This window comes from Micromesistius poutassou (assembly GCF_964030765.1).
Source record: "Micromesistius poutassou genome assembly, chromosome: 10".
Taxonomy (NCBI): domain Eukaryota; kingdom Metazoa; phylum Chordata; class Actinopteri; order Gadiformes; family Gadidae; genus Micromesistius; species Micromesistius poutassou.
In genome coordinates, this window is record NC_140280.1 from 20,648,736 (window position 1) to 20,667,588 (window position 18,853).

Sequence of the window (18,853 nt, forward strand, 5' to 3'; positions counted from 1 at the left end):
GACTGTGATTTTAGTTTAATTAAAAATTAAATCAAACATCTCCAATTATCCCATTTTACATCTGTGATAAACGTCTATGATGGGATTGACCATTTGTAACATCATAAATGGTTTAATTTGTATAATATGACCGATATTCGATAATATAATTGATATTCCGATTTATGATTCTCTCATGAAATAATAATGTTTATTTCAGGACTGGACTGATGAGCTTGTTGAAGTTGAGTGAATAACTCTTATACAAATATTAGTAGTTCATTTTCATTATGGCTAAAATAGTGCAATTATGCCTTGCTTGCACATTCAACAGTTTGTTGATAAAGTTTATGAAGTCAAACCGGCACACCTAACATGTATCAGTATCACACAACCTTTTGATGTCTTAAAAGGTCAAACAGACATTGGAAACAATACATTTTTGTTATTGTTTATTGTCATTTTTTTGTAATGGTATTGCAGTATTTTGCATTGAATAATTTGACCATTGGTGAGATGAAGTGAGTCAAGATTAAATGATTAGGTCCCTTTAGTACTGTTGTGATGAACGTTATCTTTTAGAAACAAGTCTTTATCTTCAGTGTTGGCTCCACAAAGGCCAGTGTACATGTAACTCATGAAGAAACGAAAAGGAGCAGAGTGCTCGAGTGGCAGTTCAAAAGTTTAAAACCGTAGCCAGCATCCCTTCAACTGGCAGAGTGGCTGAAGCTCAGGGCCACGTCCAGCAGCTGCAGCCCGACCGCCGCCTGCGGCCCCCCGGGCAGGAACTCAGTCGACAGCTCTCGGTACGTGCTGCACAGCCGGCGCGCCGGGACGTCACTCCTGTGAATGGCATGTTTCCATTTGTGGCGGGCCTCGCCGTACAGCACCAGCAACGATCTGCGAGGGAGACGGATGGCCACCTGTACCTCCAGGTCGTCCTCATCCTTGATGTTTTCCTTGCTCCCTAGTCTGAGTTCTAGTGCCTGCACGGCTGGGAGGGACATGGTGAGCACGCTGTCCGAGAGCATGTTGACCGTCACCAGGCGCTCGCCCCACAGCCACGAGTCGTCCAGGTGCGGGTCTATGGAGGAGCCTCGCCCGGGGTGGTAGTCCAGGTTGCATTGCTCCACAGGCTGAAAGCCCTCCAGGACGGGCTGCTGAACCATCCTCTCCACCAGAGCCCGGCTGATGGCTGGCAGGCCCTGGAAACCGCCCAGACGCACCTTGCGCTTCTTGAAGTTCACCTTTGGCCCAAAGTCCTGATAACAGTAAATGTAGTTTAGGTTAGTTGGTTTTCTTTGAATATATATTATAAATATATTTATTGTTATAGATTATTATATCGTTATATATATTGGTGTGGTGCCAGAATGTGATTAAAAGGCGTACAGAGCGCCGCTGATTGATTGTAAAACACAACCTGTTTTTTGCGCCCCGACTGGGACGGGCACCAGATGTTTTTGTCCATCTCGCGTACGAGCTCCTCCTCCTCCTGTTTGGACAGGAAGTCCTCCCAGAGGAGGACACCTGGAAAGGGGAAGGATGGAAGCTTTCCATCCTCACATACTGCTGATTTCAGCACAGGATCGTAGCAGAAATGCAGTTTAACCTGGAAGGGCGATACACGCTTAGATGACACAGAAGGAAAAACAGGTGCTCGGGAACATGTGTCAGAACTAGAATGACATAATAAAGTAGACTATTGGTAGAACAGGGTGGTCTGCCTCGCAATCAGGGACATTCTACAATCATGTCATTGACATTAAATAAAGGCTTTGTTTGTTTAACTTGAGACTATCACTGTGGTTAGGGCCCTATAAAAATAAATTAATGTTCACGTTAAACAACTGCAATGTCACTGTTGTTCACAGTTAAAGGCCCAAACATAAAAAGATGTGCACAAAATAGGATGGATACATCATAAAGAGTGATTTAAGCCGAAAATAGGTGCCACATAGCGTAGAGATATCCACATGGTGGCTTATGAACTGCTGAATGTCAGAAGGAATGCTTATTGCCAGCATTATAGATAACTCCCTCCGTCTTAGGTTAAGCTTTATTATTTTATATAAACATATACCTTCGCTTCGTTCCCGTTTAATAGATATTCCTCCTTCAGTCTCTCACATAACAGACAACTTCGGATGCCTTTACAGACACATTTGCTGACATGATCATTGGTGTCTGTTGCGGACATGATATTTTCTCTCAGTCTGGCTGATTGAACTTCCGTATTTACCTTGTGCGTCACTTCCTCCACGTGCATCTTCTTCGTTCACAGCAGAGCGGTGGAGCGAGGCCATTGATGACCCATGTGGTCATCAATGGCCTCGCTTCATTTAATAATTTAAACCCCATTAAGAGGCATAAGCCTCTTATTCACTGGCACCATGGACAAATACTTAAGTAGTACAGTAGTAAAGTATTACAAAAAACAATATATAGCCCTAGTCCCTAGACATTCGGTTACTTCTCAGTATTCAAACTGCAACATAACTAAATAAATGTTTGGTTTCCATCACACATTGCCTATATTTGAAAGTAGGTGCAGCTATGTTTTTTGTCATGTGAAGTTCTACAGTTAGTAGCATAAACTGTAAATTAGTCCATTCAACCACATGCAGAGAATCAGATATTTGTAACAATCGGACATAAATGGGATACTGCTGAGAAACACATATGAGGATGACATGATGAATGTGATCTACACTGAGCGGTAAGTATACTTTGGATGGTTACGACATTATGGCTTTTAATCCAAACCTCTATAGAGAAAATGAATGGGATTTTTACATCCGGAACCAAATACAAATCTGAAGCCCTAAAACACCAGAGAATCACACCCTTTAAACCCTTTATTAGCGTTTCCGTTGTATGGATTTAGATATAATATCTAGCGTTTAGATTTAGGATTTAACATATAATTCTAATTTTATATTTCGTTTGGAGGGTGTTTATTTGCTAAATGTGGGAACAATGAATCAAAGCTCAAGTTAAATCTGGAACAAGCTGAAGCACGTTTTTAAGCAGCAAAGGTTTATAAACGGCCCCCATACCCCCGGGGGTACCTGTACCCCTTACCCCCGGGGGTACCTGTACCCCTTACCCCCGGGGGTACCTGTACGTCCCCACATGCCGCTTATGTTCATGTTCAGATAACTGCCCCCAGTAGTCTTTCTTAAATGTGAAGTTGGCGTTTTCTTTTCTTATGGTGTATATTATGTGCTAACTAACCAGCAATAAATGAATTCATTGCGATTCAAATAATTATGTTTCTGGAATTGGTATCCATTATTATTATCAATTGTATTTTCTTCTCTTCTCTTCTTCTGCTTTACCGCGTCTCTCATGCGTCAACGCGTAGAGTTGGTAAACTTCGTCGGTGGCCTGTTTCTTTAAATATTGTCGCAGTAAATGATTGTGGGATACCAATATCCACCTATGCTAAAGCAGGTGAAGTTTACCGACGCATGAGAGACGCGGTAAAGCAGAAGAAGAGAAGAGAAGAAAATAAAATGTATAATAATACCAATTTCAGAAACATAATTATTTGAATCGAAATTAATTAATTTATTGCTGGTTAGTAAGCACACAATATACACCATAAGAAAATAAAATGCCAACTTCACATTTAAGAAAGACTAGGCCTACTGGGGGGCAGTTATTTCAACATAAGTTTAGCCTCTTTTTTTCCACGTGAATTGGGATTCAAGTGGCCTAAAATATTCCCGTTGGCCAAGTCCGCCCTAAGCGATTCTCACTGTTGGCGATAACCTGATTAAATCAATACGACAAGAACGCATGGATCAAAAGAGCGCTTCTTGTAGTCCCACTAGTTTCACACTAGAGACGCTCGAGGTCAGCAATACCCGCCGTCGCGCAATGACGCGGTTAGGAAAAGTGGAGTCGAATTAATTTTTAACAGCGCTGTCTTTTCGTATGTTCGAAAGGAAGCACCTTTTCATCTCTCCTTGACCCGATGACGTTTTCCACAAAGGTTAAGTAAAGGAAGCATAAGGGTTAGGAGATTTGACTATTCGTAGAGGCCCCCGGAGTCATTTGCTGTTCACTTTTAAAAGTACATTTAATATAGGCCTACTGTACAATTTGTTAGTCGCATGGAAAACAATTTCCACTAAATAACCTTGTTTTAAGGCGTGTCTGATAATTCATGCATTTCCTCGTCATTGTTATATTCGACTCACTTAAACACTGTTCATATGAAGTCCCTGGTGACTCTTAGTCACATTAGATTATTGAAAAGCATTGCCATATCTTGTGAGCAGAAATGGTTTCAAATGCCAATCATGATCATCATGCCATGATCCAATTGTTTCCCTGGGGTTCATGGTCCCGCAACATGCACTATAGTCAGATGATCACTAAGGCAAATGGCCTTTAGCTAATCAGACCTGTTTCTTTATATGTTCTTATATTTTGTTAAGGAGGTTCATCCCATTCGTATTCAGCCCCCCCCCCCCCCCAGAATGCAATACAGTGCAGATCTTACTTGGATGGGAGTGCAAACCACAACAAAAACTTTTTTATTTGAAATATATTTGTTAATAATCTCCAAGTAGCTCTTCTACTATAAATAAGCCATACATTTGAGTGTCTACATTGTTCTCTGGAAGGTAAAAAAAAACAACTTGATTGTTGAAAAGCACTTGAAATGTCAAGAGAAATCTGTCAATGTAGAACAAAACAAAGAAATGACAACATTGAAAGGCAACAGAAATACACGGTTATGCGGACAGCTGTATACAGTTGGTAGAACCAGTATCACACGGTAAGGCAACTGACCACCTCTCTGCTCACTTGAGACCTTGCCAACAACACTACTATTACTACTATAGTAATACCACGACTACCACTAATCCAACACAATACTCCATCCAGGAACAGTCTGATATTAATAATTCATTTTTGCGCTTCAGCATTTACTTCTGCCGTTTCATCTGGTGTGGTGAAAAAAAAAAAGAAAAAGAAATGATTTGAGATGGGTGAGTTTGAGTATGGTTGCTGTCATCTACTTTTGTCTTCAAACTGGTCTTCAGTCATCCAAATGGAAAATTCCCCCCCCCCCCCCCCTTCCACTAAACAGTAGAAAAATATTGTCTCAATTGCGGGTTGGGAAAAGTCTTCACACAGCACAAACACACTAAAAGAGAAACAACAAACACTTTGGAGTGTTAAAAAACATGTGACTACACAAAGAAGGGTTAGAATTCATAAGGATTTAAACATGGAGCACAGATACTGCAGCTGTATTTGTGCCCAAAACAAAGTAATTATATTAATAACAATAATAATCATCATAGGTCTATTGGAGTGTAAAAAGCAAGATTATTTCCCGCCAACTGCATTCAAAACCTCATGAATATAAGTCCTTTTCAACTCTCTCCTCCTCCTCTCTCTCCCCCCCCCCCCTGTCCCTGGCGCTTTATGAATGGCAATACCTCCCCACTAATGCACATGCTTTAGTCTAGCTTCTTCAGTGGCTTCAATCGTCTCCAAATATCCTTCAAGGGGGGTATGCAGGTGTGTGACTGGTAATGAACAGCAAAAACAAGACGACTCCACTTCCATCATAGCTTGAAAAACCATCTAACCCCTCCCGCCCTAAAAAAAGGGAAAACTCCACGTGGGATGGAAAAAAACGAAAATACTGCCCATCCTGACTCCACATGGGGGGGTAATACAAAAGGCTGGCGGCCGTCAGACCCGGAAGCTCTCCCCCATCCCGTCGATGTGGCGCAGGCGGAGGTACACGTCGGTGCCGATGCCCTGCATGGACTGGATGGAGAGGGACCCCCCCAGGTAGTCCGCGTAGGCCCGGGACGTGGGCAGCCCAAAGCCAAACCTGTGGAGACCAGGACTCCATCAGGACTTTGTATTTAGTTAGTAGTGCTACTTAGTATTTGTGTTGGGACGTGTGTCCATTCACTGCAAGATGCTCTTGCACTTTTAAGATGGTCAATTCAAATTGTGTCTCTGGTCAAGTCCGACATGGCTCACTAGTGTTACAGTCATAAAGGGTTTAGAAAAAACAGACTCATGGGGTACTATGGAAGCAAGCGGGTGGCGTGATGTCAGAATGTTTGATTGACGTTACCTGGTAACCCAAATCTGCCAGTATCAAGTGACCATATAGGGCGTTATGATCCATTTATAAAACTTGCATTGAAGTCACAATTTGGACCAGGATCTATCCATATCACTATAAAATAAGAATGATTTAGGGATGGTTTTCCTTATTAAATAAAAATAAATGTATCCATCCTATATAAATATTTTTAATCTTTCTGGGATATTATTCACTTAATAGGTAGCTGTTTGTCCTAAGAATGTCAGTGACCAGTCTGACAACACTAATGAACTTATCCTCTGATCCATAAGGACCCCACATGGTGCGTTACCCATGCATGGGGCCGGACTGGGGCCCACTGTTGGTCATGGTGTTGAAGAGGCTACTCATGCGGGGGTCCTGGTTGCTCTCCTCCGCCGTGCTGAAGTGGTAGTCCATCACCTTGTCCTGGTTGGCGTGGGGGATGCCGCCGCCGCGGTCAGAGATCCTGAAGAGAGGAGGGAACGGACTGAAGCCGGGAACAAGACTGACGACCCCTTAGCTGACTATAAGAAGACTGCATCACACATTTAACTGATTTAACTGACTCATCAATTCAGGTCATGGACGAGCAGGCTGGTTATTGTAGCCTGGTAACGCGACGAATCTCGCACTCGTGTTTCATTTGATCTGCAGATGAGCTCTGACTCCCTCCCATATAAAATATTTCTGCCCGGTGCGAGATAGAACGACCAATCACCACCAGGAGACGGTTTTAAATGGAGACACTAGTTCACAGACGTTGTCGTCGCTCAGTGCTGCCTCACGCCTATCCTATGGCGTCCAGAGGCATCTCGGTCTGCGCCCGTTGGAGACGCCCGGTGGAAATCCAAAATGAACCCAGGTTCCAAACTATTCACAATTTGCGATTCGTCTGAGATGCCAGGCTGTGGTGAGCACTAAAGGATCACATTTGGATCTGCCCTAACTCCTGTTTTACATATCAAACATGTTCGATCTTTAGGACTGGAAGCCCAGACTGAATCGGGGTGGCTCCGACCGCTCTCAGGCTTCCACAGATTTGAATCCTAAACTTCCTAAACATCTTGTATCCTCCACATCCTAAAGATGTGTTTGGTCTTTTTGCTGTACTTTGCTGGTTCTATCCGTTCTTCTAGGATATTCTAAACCGTTCTAACCCTATCCATTTCTATTATGGTAACTGGACAATTCAAAAAGGCCACTTTGGAAGTTGTCTGGGAGTTTCCCTGTTCTTCACCCAACTCACCTGATGACAAAGTCTATATCGTTGTTGGCAATGGTTACCATGACGTCGGGCACGTTGTACGGTGTGTCCAGGTGGCTCTCCATGGTGGATCTGTTTGGACAAACAGGTGAAGGTCGTTGGGTTAGTGAGAGGACAAGCACCACTCCAGTACTGTAGTGCATAAAGGAAAGGCACCAAGATGAATGATGTTCACAATTTGCAAATGGAATTAAACTGTTTACTGTTTACTGGTTTCAGCAGATTAATTTCTATTTAGAGATAGTTTTTAGTATGGGACTGATTCTACTATAGGTTAAAACTTTTGATATCTTTCTAGTGAGATTGGTAGGCTATATGATATCGAGGTTGGGCTTGTGGAAAAGCGTTGTTAAAAATGTACTTTAAACAACATAAAGGACCTGTGCCATTAGATAGTTTACAATTGGTGCTGACAATTATGCATTTTGCATCACTTTGTCATTTTTTTTTTTACAATTCCTTCCAAGTTCTATCATCAAACAATGATTTGCGACAATCCAAAGCAACCATGGTAGCTATGGGGCCGATTCTGGGAGATTGTGGAGACTTGTATGTGCATATCAGGATCTCTCGACCCCTGAAGGACAATGCAGGTGGAACCATGAAAACCTCAAGCAGAGCGTAGCAACAGACCAACGGTGTGGTGTTAAAGGGCTTCTGGAGTACGGCAACAGAGGTAATGATCCACACACACACACACACACACACACACACACACACACACACACACACACACACACACACACACACACACACACACACACACACACACACACACACACACACACACACACACACACCTCATGGCGTTCTTGAGCAGCTCGGGCAGGATGTAGTCCAGGGGCAGGGGGATGAAGGGGAAGCGGGCGGCCACGTGACCGTTGATCCTCACCCGGGGGGAGTTACCGTACTGGTGCTCACACAGACGCCTGGAGGGGGGGGCAGACTTTAGACACAACCGTTCTCTAACCGCTCTACGCCAGGTCCCCAGTGGAGCGCGGCCCTCAGGGGCCAACGTAGACTCACACCAGAGAGGCCGATGGCATACAGAGTACAGATACTCTACCTGATCCATGTCTAACCGAATGGGGACTCACGAGAGTCCCTCACCAGGCTACTATATGGGCAATGAGGAGATCCTTTCAATACATATGTCACACATTAAAGAACAGTGTCTTCATGTTATCATGTTGTCTTACGATTACATAAAGAACCACCAACGTTCTTTCACAATATCAGGGACTCAATTCCATGTTGATTACAGCAACACAAAATGCACCTCAGCAATAGCATTTTTTTCGCCCTGACATCATTTCGGACATTGAAAATGATGTGAAACATTGTCTATTTTCTATGTTCTGTGCTAGTGTGGGCCCTGAGCCATGACTCGTCATTATGAGGTCTGTGCCACTATCCCATCAGGCCAGTGATTCATCAGAAATGTAAACCTTTATTTAAAACACAACATTTATATCGGTCTGATTAATCTCACAATGTTGCTTATCAATTTTAGTAATAAATACAGTGAGGAAGACCGACCATAGGGAGTCAACATTGTCTACGTTTGATATAACGGCGTGTTAATGGAGACATGCTAACTTTGGGTTCTTCACCATTATGCGATTCACCACTGAGGTGGAAAAGTCTACTGAATATAAGAAGTCGACCAAAATCCGGCCTCACAGCCAGCCAAGTATTTCAACCATACGGTTCTTTCTTAAACATTTTCCTTTATTTCATTAACTTGTCTCGACTGTCGACAACGGGGGAGGAGAGCTACGGGTCAACGTGACACAGTCTTATCAACATGCGTATCGCCTGTTATCTCCAGGAGGCTAATGATAGCCATATACAGCCATAATACCACCATTATACCGCGTTACACAGCACGGAAGGTCACCAGCGATAACTGAACAAACACAGCACTCACCGGGCAAAATCCACCCACTTCTCAATGATCTTCTTTGGGGAGAGACGTCTGCATATGATGCCCACAAAATCCGGCTGGAAGATAAAGAAAATTCCTTTACAGCCTTGTTCTACAGTCAAAAGCAAATATTTGCTTTAAACAGTATCGTCTAAAGCAAGCACCCACATGCAACGGTAACAAGGTTACATAAGGGTTGTCCCAACGGAAAATACCAAAATGACATCAGGGCTTTCACAACGGTTTAAACCCTAGAGAGCAGGTGATAGCAGAAAATTACTTCTGAATTCCCACGGAAAACAAAAGGTCACATTGGCACTGACAGGCAGACGCCCGCTACGTACGTTGTCCTCATGGAGGGAGAGGTGGTGGGTGGCCAGCATGCGGATGCCCAGGCGGGAGCACAGAGTGGTGTCCAGGAAGCCCCGCACAATGGTCTCGTCCTGTGGGCGCAACACACACTGGTTCATCCTCTACCAACCACAAGATGGCCTCCCCATAAAGGGACTGGAAGCCATTAACAATGTTTTCTTCTTTCTTGGAAGTTATTAAACATATGTCATCTATCCATCTATCTTGTAAAACGGCCATTCCCCGATTTGGATCCATTTCTTGGGATAACAGGGGACACTAGCTGTATCATTTGACTGAAATGTTTGCAGCCGTCAATGACTTATCTGGGACCCTACATACCTCTATGTCTTCTGCATGACTACTCAATAAGACTACTTTATGAAACTGCTGCTTTTGCTACTCAGGACCAGTCCAAACAGCCCACATCAATTCACGCACAAGTCTTTGCAAGACGACCACACACTGAGTGCCTCAACATACTTCTGTTTGTAGCATTGTAATCATTGTAGAGCAATCACACAATGTTAATATTCATAAGATTAGCTATAGCCTGCGCCGCTGCGCACACAGCCCTGCTCGTCAATTCACCACCAGTGGTCCGAACACTGAGGTGGACGTCAAGCTGCTGACCTTTGATCCACTGAGCTCCACCACCATGATGCTAGCTGGTGGTGACGTTGGATTGTTTTGGTTATGTGCTTCAGTTGCCCGAGCATGTACAGGCATTTACACAGAAATGGTATGCTTTTAAAAATAACCTTTTGGTTATTTGGTTTTGGTTCCCGAATTTGGTTTTAAAATAAATAAATTGTTAAATAATTTATGAAATACAAGTCTCCTCTTCCTCTTGCTGTATTTCTCCTTTAAATTACAACAGCCAACCCATGGATGTGTTTAGGACAGGGCTCTGGTCCCTGGAGGTCCCCTAGCTGGATGTGTTTAGGACAGGGCTCTGGAGGTCCCCTAGCTGGATGTGTTTAGGACAGGGCTCTGGTCCCTGGAGGTCCCCTAGCTGGATGTGTTTAGGACAGGGCTCTGGAGGTCCCCTAGCTGGATGTGTTTAGGACAGGGCTCTGGTCCCTGGAGGTCCCCTACCTGGATGTGTTTAGGACAGGGCTCTGGAGGTCCCCTAGCTGGATGTGTTTAGGACAGGGCTCTGGTCCCTGGAGGTCCCCTACCTGGATGTGTTTACGACACTCCCTGAAGCCCTCTGCCAGCATCGTCACCACATCCTTGTGGTCGTCCAGCAGCTGCTGCACCAGCTTACTGAAGCTGGCCTCCACCTCCTGGTCCTTGATCTGTTCAGAGGGACACACCAGCCTCTAGTTTAACCCATGCATGAACACGTTGCAATTTGCTGTGGCCCTGGAATGAATGAATGTGTTAAATTAGCTTTAGCTAATAAGTAGTCTGTGCACAGCTTGCATTTAAATTCTGCAAACCAAAACCAACTGGCTAATGGTATGAATGAAGGAAGTATTTTAAACTGGATTTACATGTTTAAGTAAGTTGCCTTCAGAAAGATATGTTGGCAGTATATGTTTGCACATTTAAAAAAGGGTCTGGAAATGTGTGGTGGAGTTGAAGCTGCGTGTTAAACGTCAACAACATTCCTTTTGCAGCTCCTCTTCCGGGCCGTCTGTGTTCCTGTTCGTCATTTGCCCTTCACAGCCCTGCTTAGCTGATTTACAAAGTAAATGTTTTATTGGATTTTATTTGTTTTATCTGTCAGAACCCACCAGTTGGAATCAGGTGCATTAGATTTTCCATAACGGGACACAGTTTGTAAAGGGAGTGTCGACTCGAAATAGTCAACGACTCGACACGTGATGCCTCAAACAGGAGTACAGCGCACTAAAGACTGCATCAGAGAAGACAAAAGAACATTGTGATAGGGGGCCGTGTTATCTGCCACATTCAATCACTGGATGCATCCATCGAGCCAGCCAATCACAACTCAAAACGGCAGATCATGTTCTGATTGTGACGCGTTCAGGCACTTTCTAATGTTACTTGTCCAACATGCAGCCTCAGCACAAAGAGACTGACCCTTCTCCCGTCTCTCAATAAAGAAAAACACAGGTGTCGCGTTAGAGAGGCTCCCGAGTATTAAAGGAGGTTCACTGGGGAACGTCGCACGGTGGAACCCGACACAACCTGCCCCATCTCTGTGCAGTCCCGTGGTTAGGTCATGGTATTACAGGCGTGGTCATGGTCCTGGTAACAACGAGACGCCTGGTCAGTGATGACGCTCATGCTCACTCGTGTTCAAGACAGCGACCGTTGAGCACTGACCGTTGTGCACATGTGCACTGACCGTTGTGCACATGTGCACTGACCGTTGTGCACATGTGCACTGCGTTCGGAATCTAAAAGTTCTTCACAGCAGGGTTTTTTATCTGATAAAAAACAGTCAGAACTAAACAGAACTTTCAAGTTTGCACGCCTTTATTTCCTTGTAGCCTATCACCTACTATCCTTTTGCTTTTATTTATGAGAAGCACATTGTGTTGCCACTTCATGGAAGGCTACACTTGCTCTGATCTGGAGCTGGTTTACCAGTACACAACGTTTAAAACTAAGCAAAGTCGATGCCAACAGAGTCGGTTACAACGTCAATCAATAGTAACGTATGTGATATGATGGTTGATTCTTTTATATTGAGTAAAACGTTCATGTTCTTCCATGTTCATGCGCATCACTAGTAAACCATATGTCACAAACTGGGCAACTCTGTTATCAAAATCTGGCCCCAGTTGCAGAACGGAAGTAGAATCATCAGAGAGTCATGAGGTGTCGTTCATGAGAACTTTCCGACGTTGCAAAAATGTTTACCCCATAATTCCCTGCTATGTGAACGTGCCATAACATAGCGCCGTGACTAATGACTCTCGTCAGCCTGGCCCCTCCTGTATACCACAACAGCAGAATGTGGAAGAAACCAGTTGCAAGATGTTTGGAAGACAGACAAGCACATCTGTTGTGCAAGTCTGTTGTGCCAAGCAAGTCTGTTGTGCAATAATACAAAAATAAAACGGAAAGAAGTCTCTGTGCAGTCCCCATTAAGACGCATCAACAAGGAGGAGGTGGGGATGGAAAGCCAGCTGAAGACAGCTATCAGGCATAGACATATTCAGGATATCACGCCACAGCTGATGGATCGACACACTTTGTTTTGCTATACAGTCCAGGATCTAGGGCTGACAAGTCCTGGTCGGTTGGTCGATGGACATGCACTTGTTCGACCACATTCTCATTGGTCAGATAATCGCTACACTTTCATGAGGAAAATAACTCCTTACTGTCCAATAATATTAGGAGTATAAAGGTCACCTCACAGAGGATGCTTGGCTGTTACGCACGCCTCAAACGTCCCTGTGGATCAACAGAAACAAGGAAGAGACAAAAGAAACTAGTGCAGCGAGCCTCCCCCGGTAGTCCCAACTCGGGCCATGTGCCGAACACCCTTGAGCGACTGGCTCCTGCAAAGTTCAGCGTGTGGCCTGAGTCATGGCGACCGCACGTGTCAGGACTCAGTTACACTCAGTTATAAATACACCCTCACAAAGCCCTGAACTTGAACATGTCTCTACATTGCTACTTCGGTGTACGCAACAGAATGTGTTTGTGTGGGTGTGTGTTTGTGTTCATAGTGATGGGTATCATTAAGGTTTTTACGGTAATACTAGTCTTACCAATACTGCTTATTGATCCGGTACTTTATTGGTACCCTTATCGGTTATTTTTGGTGTTTTTTGACAGAGAGTCAATCGCTTTACCCTAAAAATATAATAGATCAAATATGATGGATTATTATTAATTAAACTATCCCGAAACTATTGTTAATATATATAGTTCATTGTACTTATAAAAGTCAGGTTAACAGCAATTAATAAGTTACCTGTGTGCGTGTGCCTGTGCGAGTGTGTGTGTTTATCTCACCAAGGGAAAGTCACTGAGCATGTGGTAGGCCCGGATGTAGAGTTCATGCTGTAGAGAGAAGACAGGGGGGTTAAGGTTGGAATGCAATCCACTAATTGGCAGTCAGTTGCCTCACATGTCCCAGATGCATGCATAATCAGGCCATGATTATGACCCCTCTCTTGGAATTTTGAGAAATGACTTTACTTTGAACCTGGGATACCATATTTCTCCACAACCCCTGGGGCCACACACACACACACACACACACACACACACACACACACACACACACACACACACACACACACACACACACACACACACACACACACACACACACACACACACACACACACACACACACACACACACACACCCCTCTGCTCATAACAGATCTATTTGGGGTCCATTTACAACAATCATCATAAGGACTGGGAGGGAGGAGGAGAAGTAGGTAAAAGTTCATCCAGGAGGCGCTTAGTGGGTTATGCAAGCAGCAGAGCAGTTTGTGAGAAGAGAGGACAATGATCCAGCCCACTGGCCCAAGACAAATCTGACAAAGCCCCAAAACTGGTCACGTACACTTGGTTTCACCTGCAGCACTGAGGCCCAACACAAGACACAGACTACAAACAGATACAACAGCAGTAGTTCTGGGCATTTTACCAACAGAAAAACTACTACACTATAAATACTGCACCGAGCACCTGCCTGGGGAAAAAAAATCAATTAAATCACAGAGATTCAATAGACTCCAACAGGCTTCTACTGAACCATACATATTAGACAAGCAGTCTGGGCTCATCACAACCCACTGATACAATGTGCATTAGTAACACTTTACCATATGGGTACATTCATCAACATTCTTCAGCCTACTTAATAAAAATAAAAAAATTGATTAATGGTGTTCATGTTTACTAATGGGGTTCATTTTAACTAAGGTACTTCATACATTATTTAATATGGTTAAGGTTAACCCTAACCCACCAACCCAAAGCCTAACCATCATCCTTACTCCTATGCTAATGCGAAATGATATGGCTTATTACTGCTTTAACTAATGTTAGTTATGCAACAAGAAGCTTCCATGTCACAAAAGGGCATAATTAAGTAACATGTTCAATGTGACTCTTTGTATCAGATAGTATTGTAGTGTGAATACAGATACTGTTCAGTCTGACTTTGGCTCGATGTACGATGCCATCTATTCTCATGAGTGCCTCTCTATGGGTTATCAATCATGAGGTCAGGCTGACCTGACGACACTCTGGGTCAACATCTGCTCTAGCGGTGGCGTTCTGCCTGAGGAACACAGCTGGGCTATGTATCTTCCACTACAACATGGCCCTGCTTGAAGTTGTGTCTTCAACTGATGATACAGCACTCACACTTGAATTGCCTATTTGGTTTTATATTATAGCCTACCATAAAGTCAGATTGATTCCTTTAAGATACCTTTAATATATTTGGTTTTATATTATAGCCTACCATAAAGTCTGATTGATTCCTTTAATATATTTGGGTTGTTTCAGACTAACGGCGACACATACCGCCATGATGAATTATGTTTGATGTTAAATATTCCCCCTTTTTTTAACTTCCTGGTCTCCATTGAGAGCCGATGTATTTCATATTAGTCCTGTTTACACATTCAACAATGTTCACATATATTTCCCTGAGTGCCACTCGATGTCCTTGAATCAAGGAAGAAAAAATGTGGAATATTGAGATCAGCAATCTAATGTGTGAAATATTGTCCAATTCAGTGCCTGTCGATCCCCATCTAAACTTTAGCTCATTGAAACCAAGCCAGTAGGGATCAGCAGGGTGTGTGCGTGTGAGAGGGGCAGACTCACCACTTGGAGGATGGTGGGGTTGCAGCCGATGATAAAGGGCAGACTGCGGAAACCTTTGATCCGATGGGCGATGCGCACTGGCAGCTCCTTGTGCAGGTACTTGGCACTGCTCTGTGACACACACACACACACACACACACACACACACACACACACACACACACACACACACACACACACACACACACACACACACACACACACACATACACATACACACATACACACACACACACACACACACACACACACACACACACACTCTATGTGTGTGATCTGTATGGGATCAGATCTGTTATTTGGTAGGTTGACCTTAGCAGCACTGGGTTTACCAGGATGTGTTGTCCATCAGGTGATTTCCCAGCATACAACAGTGTGGCTGGCATCAGACGAACAGAGGCCTGGGGAGAGAGACCGAGTTATGGAACACCTCCTAGAACACCTCCTAGAGGACCTAGAACACGCCCTAGAGGACCTAGAACACGTCCTAGAGGACCTAGAACACGTCCTAGAGGACCTAGAACACGTCCTAGAACACGTCCTAGAGGACCTAGAACACGTCCTAGAGGACCTAGAACACGTCCTAGAACACGTCCTAGAACACGTCCTAGAACACGCCCTAGAACACGTCCTAGAACACGTCCTAGAGGACCTAGAACACGTCCTAGAACACGTCCTAGAACACGCCCTAGAGGACCTATACACGTCCTAGAACACGTCCTAGAACACCTCCTAGAACACGCCCTAGAGGACCTAGAACACGTCCTAGAGGACCTAGAACACGCCCTAGAGGACCTAGAACACGCCCTAGAGGACCTAGAACACGCCCTAGAACACGCCCTAGAGGACCTAGAACACGTCCTAGAGGACCTAGAACACGTCCTAGAGGACTAAGACAATGAGGGTTGGGGGGAGGAGTCTCGGAAATGACACATCTATATATACACCTTTAACATATAGATGGATTGAATAAATAATAAAATAATGCATATACATTGTGTTCTGCCCATCTCTTTGAACACACACACTTAGAAATGTCATAGATGGAGAAGGTTAACTACTTAACTCGTGCAGGCTGTCATAACAGAAAAACTAAATAAGAAAGAACAGCAGCAGAGTGTGGCAGGCCGAGGCTGGTGGATGTCACCTACCCTGCCTGTGGATGTGACCCCTCTGTGATCCACCCACTGCTGCTAACAGTTAGCGGTAGCTCGTACAGCTAGGTAGCAGCATGCTGACCACTGTGTCCTCACTTCAGGAACAAACTCTGGCACACGGAGCGCTGCTCACCTTCTCTGCGGAGATGTCAATTGCAGATTGGTTGTAAAACGAGGTGACCGTCTTGGACCTTTCCCTCGCCATCTCCGAGTACCCCTGCATGGAGGACGTGGAGCGGAACCTCACGCTGTCTGGAGCGGTTGTTTTGGCCAGGGGTTGCAGCAGAAGCTTGCTCATCCCCGGGCCGGACCGAGAGGCACCCCGGCCCAACAGCTCCACCGTCCCGATGACCGTCCGACGCATCGTGAGGCAGCTTTGTGTAAACAGGACCGTCCTGTTTCTTCTATCAAAGGTCTATCAAAGGTCTAGGAGGCCATGGGGCTCAAGTTGTAGTCGTGCACAAAGGCACGGCGCTCAGTACAGTACTCAGACTGGGTACAGGAGGGTGCAGAAAGGCTTTATGCGCGTTGACCAGTAGGGAAGGGAGTCTGCTGAAGGACATCGCAGTTCAGCCAATCATGTGTGGAGGGGCGGGGCTGGAGCTGGAGGGGCGGGGCTGGAGCTTCCTTGACGAACCACTGTACAGTGAAGCGCAGCGGGGTGACGTCATCACGAACATGGATCTGTGTTGTGTTTGTTGTTTACAGAGACACACACTAGTACTGTGTGTACTGGACTGACATGTGATACACAACACCGTCCACAGCATATATAATGCGAAAAGAAAAAGTGAATACAGGTTATAAAGTGAAGACAAGATAAATATCAACTTTATTAATCCCGGAGGGAATAGTTCAGTAAAACGAATACCGGTATGCGAGTTTGCCCTGTGAGTTTTGGTCCACCGGTTGCGGACATTGGAGCCGTTTCTCAATTCGCGTTCTCGTGTGTTCTCGTGTACTTGCGTTAAACGTCATCAGTGGTAGCCCAAGCACTGTTCCAATTCAAAGTACGCGAGTACTGTCGTAAAACCCGTGTGTGTTCTCGATGAGGCCGTTCTACCGAGGACGCATCGGAGGTGACTCGTGTGGACTCGGGACCGTTAAATATCCCACGATGCATCATCCAGTCCGCTGCTGTTCCAGTCGCAGGTGCGTACTCGCGTTCTCGGAAGTCTGTACTTGAAAGTCCGGACTTGCCAAGTACGTACTTCCAAGTCCGCGAGTATGTAGTCCGCGTACTTGGTATTGAGAAACGGTGTGGGTCTTGTTTGACTCCCTGTTCTAGTGATGTGCGAACAGGAAACGAGTACACTCTTTAGAACAGTTTTTTAATGAAAAACTCGTTAGCATTATTATTACACTTAAATATTTTCACGGTCTAATTTACAGCTAAGAATCCAAAATATCAAACTCCTTATTCGCATTTAAAAAGTTAAAAATGAGGTCTGATGCTCGGGTCTCAATGAGTTTCAGCATGATTTAGAGCATGTATTCACTTTGGGTCCATGTGTTCACACACATTGATCACCTCACTGTCCCCAAAATCAGTCTGGCAATGGGTTTTCCCACTCAGAACAAATCTAAACGTCTGTAGGCCTACAGCCTATTTCAGACTAAGAGCCTTCCACGGGTTAGATCACCTAGTTGCACCACCTGAATGCACGTTATACAGGTGAAACTTAAAAACGTGAATATCGTGCAAAAGTTCATTTATTTCAGTAATTAACTTAAAGGTGAAACTAATATCTTATCTAGTCTCATTGGACCAGGTTTTGGTACTTTTGCCAGTGTGGGCAGGTGCCAAGTACTGCATCTCCATAAAGCTTGTCTGCTGAAGGAAGCATGAAGTGCTCTTTAATGTCCTGCTAGACGGCTGCGTTAACTCTGGACTTAATAAAGCACAGTGGACCAACACCAGCAGATGACACGGCTCCCCAAATCAACACAGACTGTGGAAACTTCACACTGGACTTCAAGCATCTTGGATTGTGTGCCTCTCCATTCTTCCTCCAGACTCTGGGACCTTGGTTTACAAATGAGATGCAGAATTTGCATTTGAGATTTGAAGCCCATGTCCAGGATCCTCCAGTGTGTGGTGGCTCTTGATGCAGCATCTCCAGCCTCAATCCACTCCTTGTGAAGCGCCCACACACGTTTGAATGGCCTTTTCCTGACAGTCCTCCCCAGGCTGTGCTCGGCCCTACTGCTTGTGCCCGTTTTCTTTTCCCTTCCACTCTCTATTAATGTGCCTTGATGCAGCACTTTGAGAACATC

General features: G+C 44.6%; 2 protein-coding genes across 2 annotated transcripts; both read right to left on the reverse strand.

Moving 5' to 3' along the window:
• Positions 1 to 480: 480 nt before the first annotated feature.
• Positions 481 to 2,180, reverse strand: alkbh4 (alkB homolog 4, lysine demthylase). Its single transcript, XM_084474488.1, has 3 exons — positions 2,063 to 2,180; positions 1,403 to 1,591; positions 481 to 1,241 (listed from the first exon to the last, which is right to left on the reverse strand). Exons 1-3 carry the CDS (start codon positions 2,177 to 2,179, stop codon positions 687 to 689), a joined length of 861 nt encoding a protein of 286 aa, XP_084330614.1. The 5' UTR covers position 2,180; the 3' UTR covers positions 481 to 686.
• A 2,323-nt stretch (positions 2,181 to 4,503) lies between these two features.
• On the reverse strand, positions 4,504 to 17,086 carry bckdk (branched chain ketoacid dehydrogenase kinase). Its single transcript, XM_084474486.1, has 11 exons — positions 16,710 to 17,086; positions 15,752 to 15,820; positions 15,420 to 15,530; positions 13,579 to 13,626; positions 10,815 to 10,934; positions 9,627 to 9,725; positions 9,286 to 9,359; positions 8,156 to 8,284; positions 7,338 to 7,427; positions 6,402 to 6,557; positions 4,504 to 5,845 (listed from the first exon to the last, which is right to left on the reverse strand). Exons 1-11 carry the CDS (start codon positions 16,938 to 16,940, stop codon positions 5,701 to 5,703), a joined length of 1,272 nt encoding a protein of 423 aa, XP_084330612.1. The 5' UTR covers positions 16,941 to 17,086; the 3' UTR covers positions 4,504 to 5,700.
• Between the last annotated feature and the right edge of the window lie 1,767 nt (positions 17,087 to 18,853).

Coding starts and splice junctions, on each gene's coding strand:
- alkbh4 (XM_084474488.1), bottom strand. CDS start 2,179: ATGTCCGCAACAGACACCAATGATCATGTCAGCAAATGTGTCTGTAAA. Junction 1,592..2,062: donor TAAACGGGAACGAAGCGAAG/GTATATGTTTAT, acceptor TCGCCCTTCCAG/GTTAAACTGCATTTCTGCTA. Junction 1,242..1,402: donor AGTCGGGGCGCAAAAAACAG/GTTGTGTTTTAC, acceptor TACTGTTATCAG/GACTTTGGGCCAAAGGTGAA.
- bckdk (XM_084474486.1), bottom strand. CDS start 16,940: ATGCGTCGGACGGTCATCGGGACGGTGGAGCTGTTGGGCCGGGGTGCC. Junction 10,935..13,578: donor TGCTCAGTGACTTTCCCTTG/GTGAGATAAACA, acceptor CCCTCTGAACAG/ATCAAGGACCAGGAGGTGGA. Junction 9,726..10,814: donor AGTGTCGTAAACACATCCAG/GTAGGGGACCTC, acceptor TTGCGCCCACAG/GACGAGACCATTGTGCGGGG.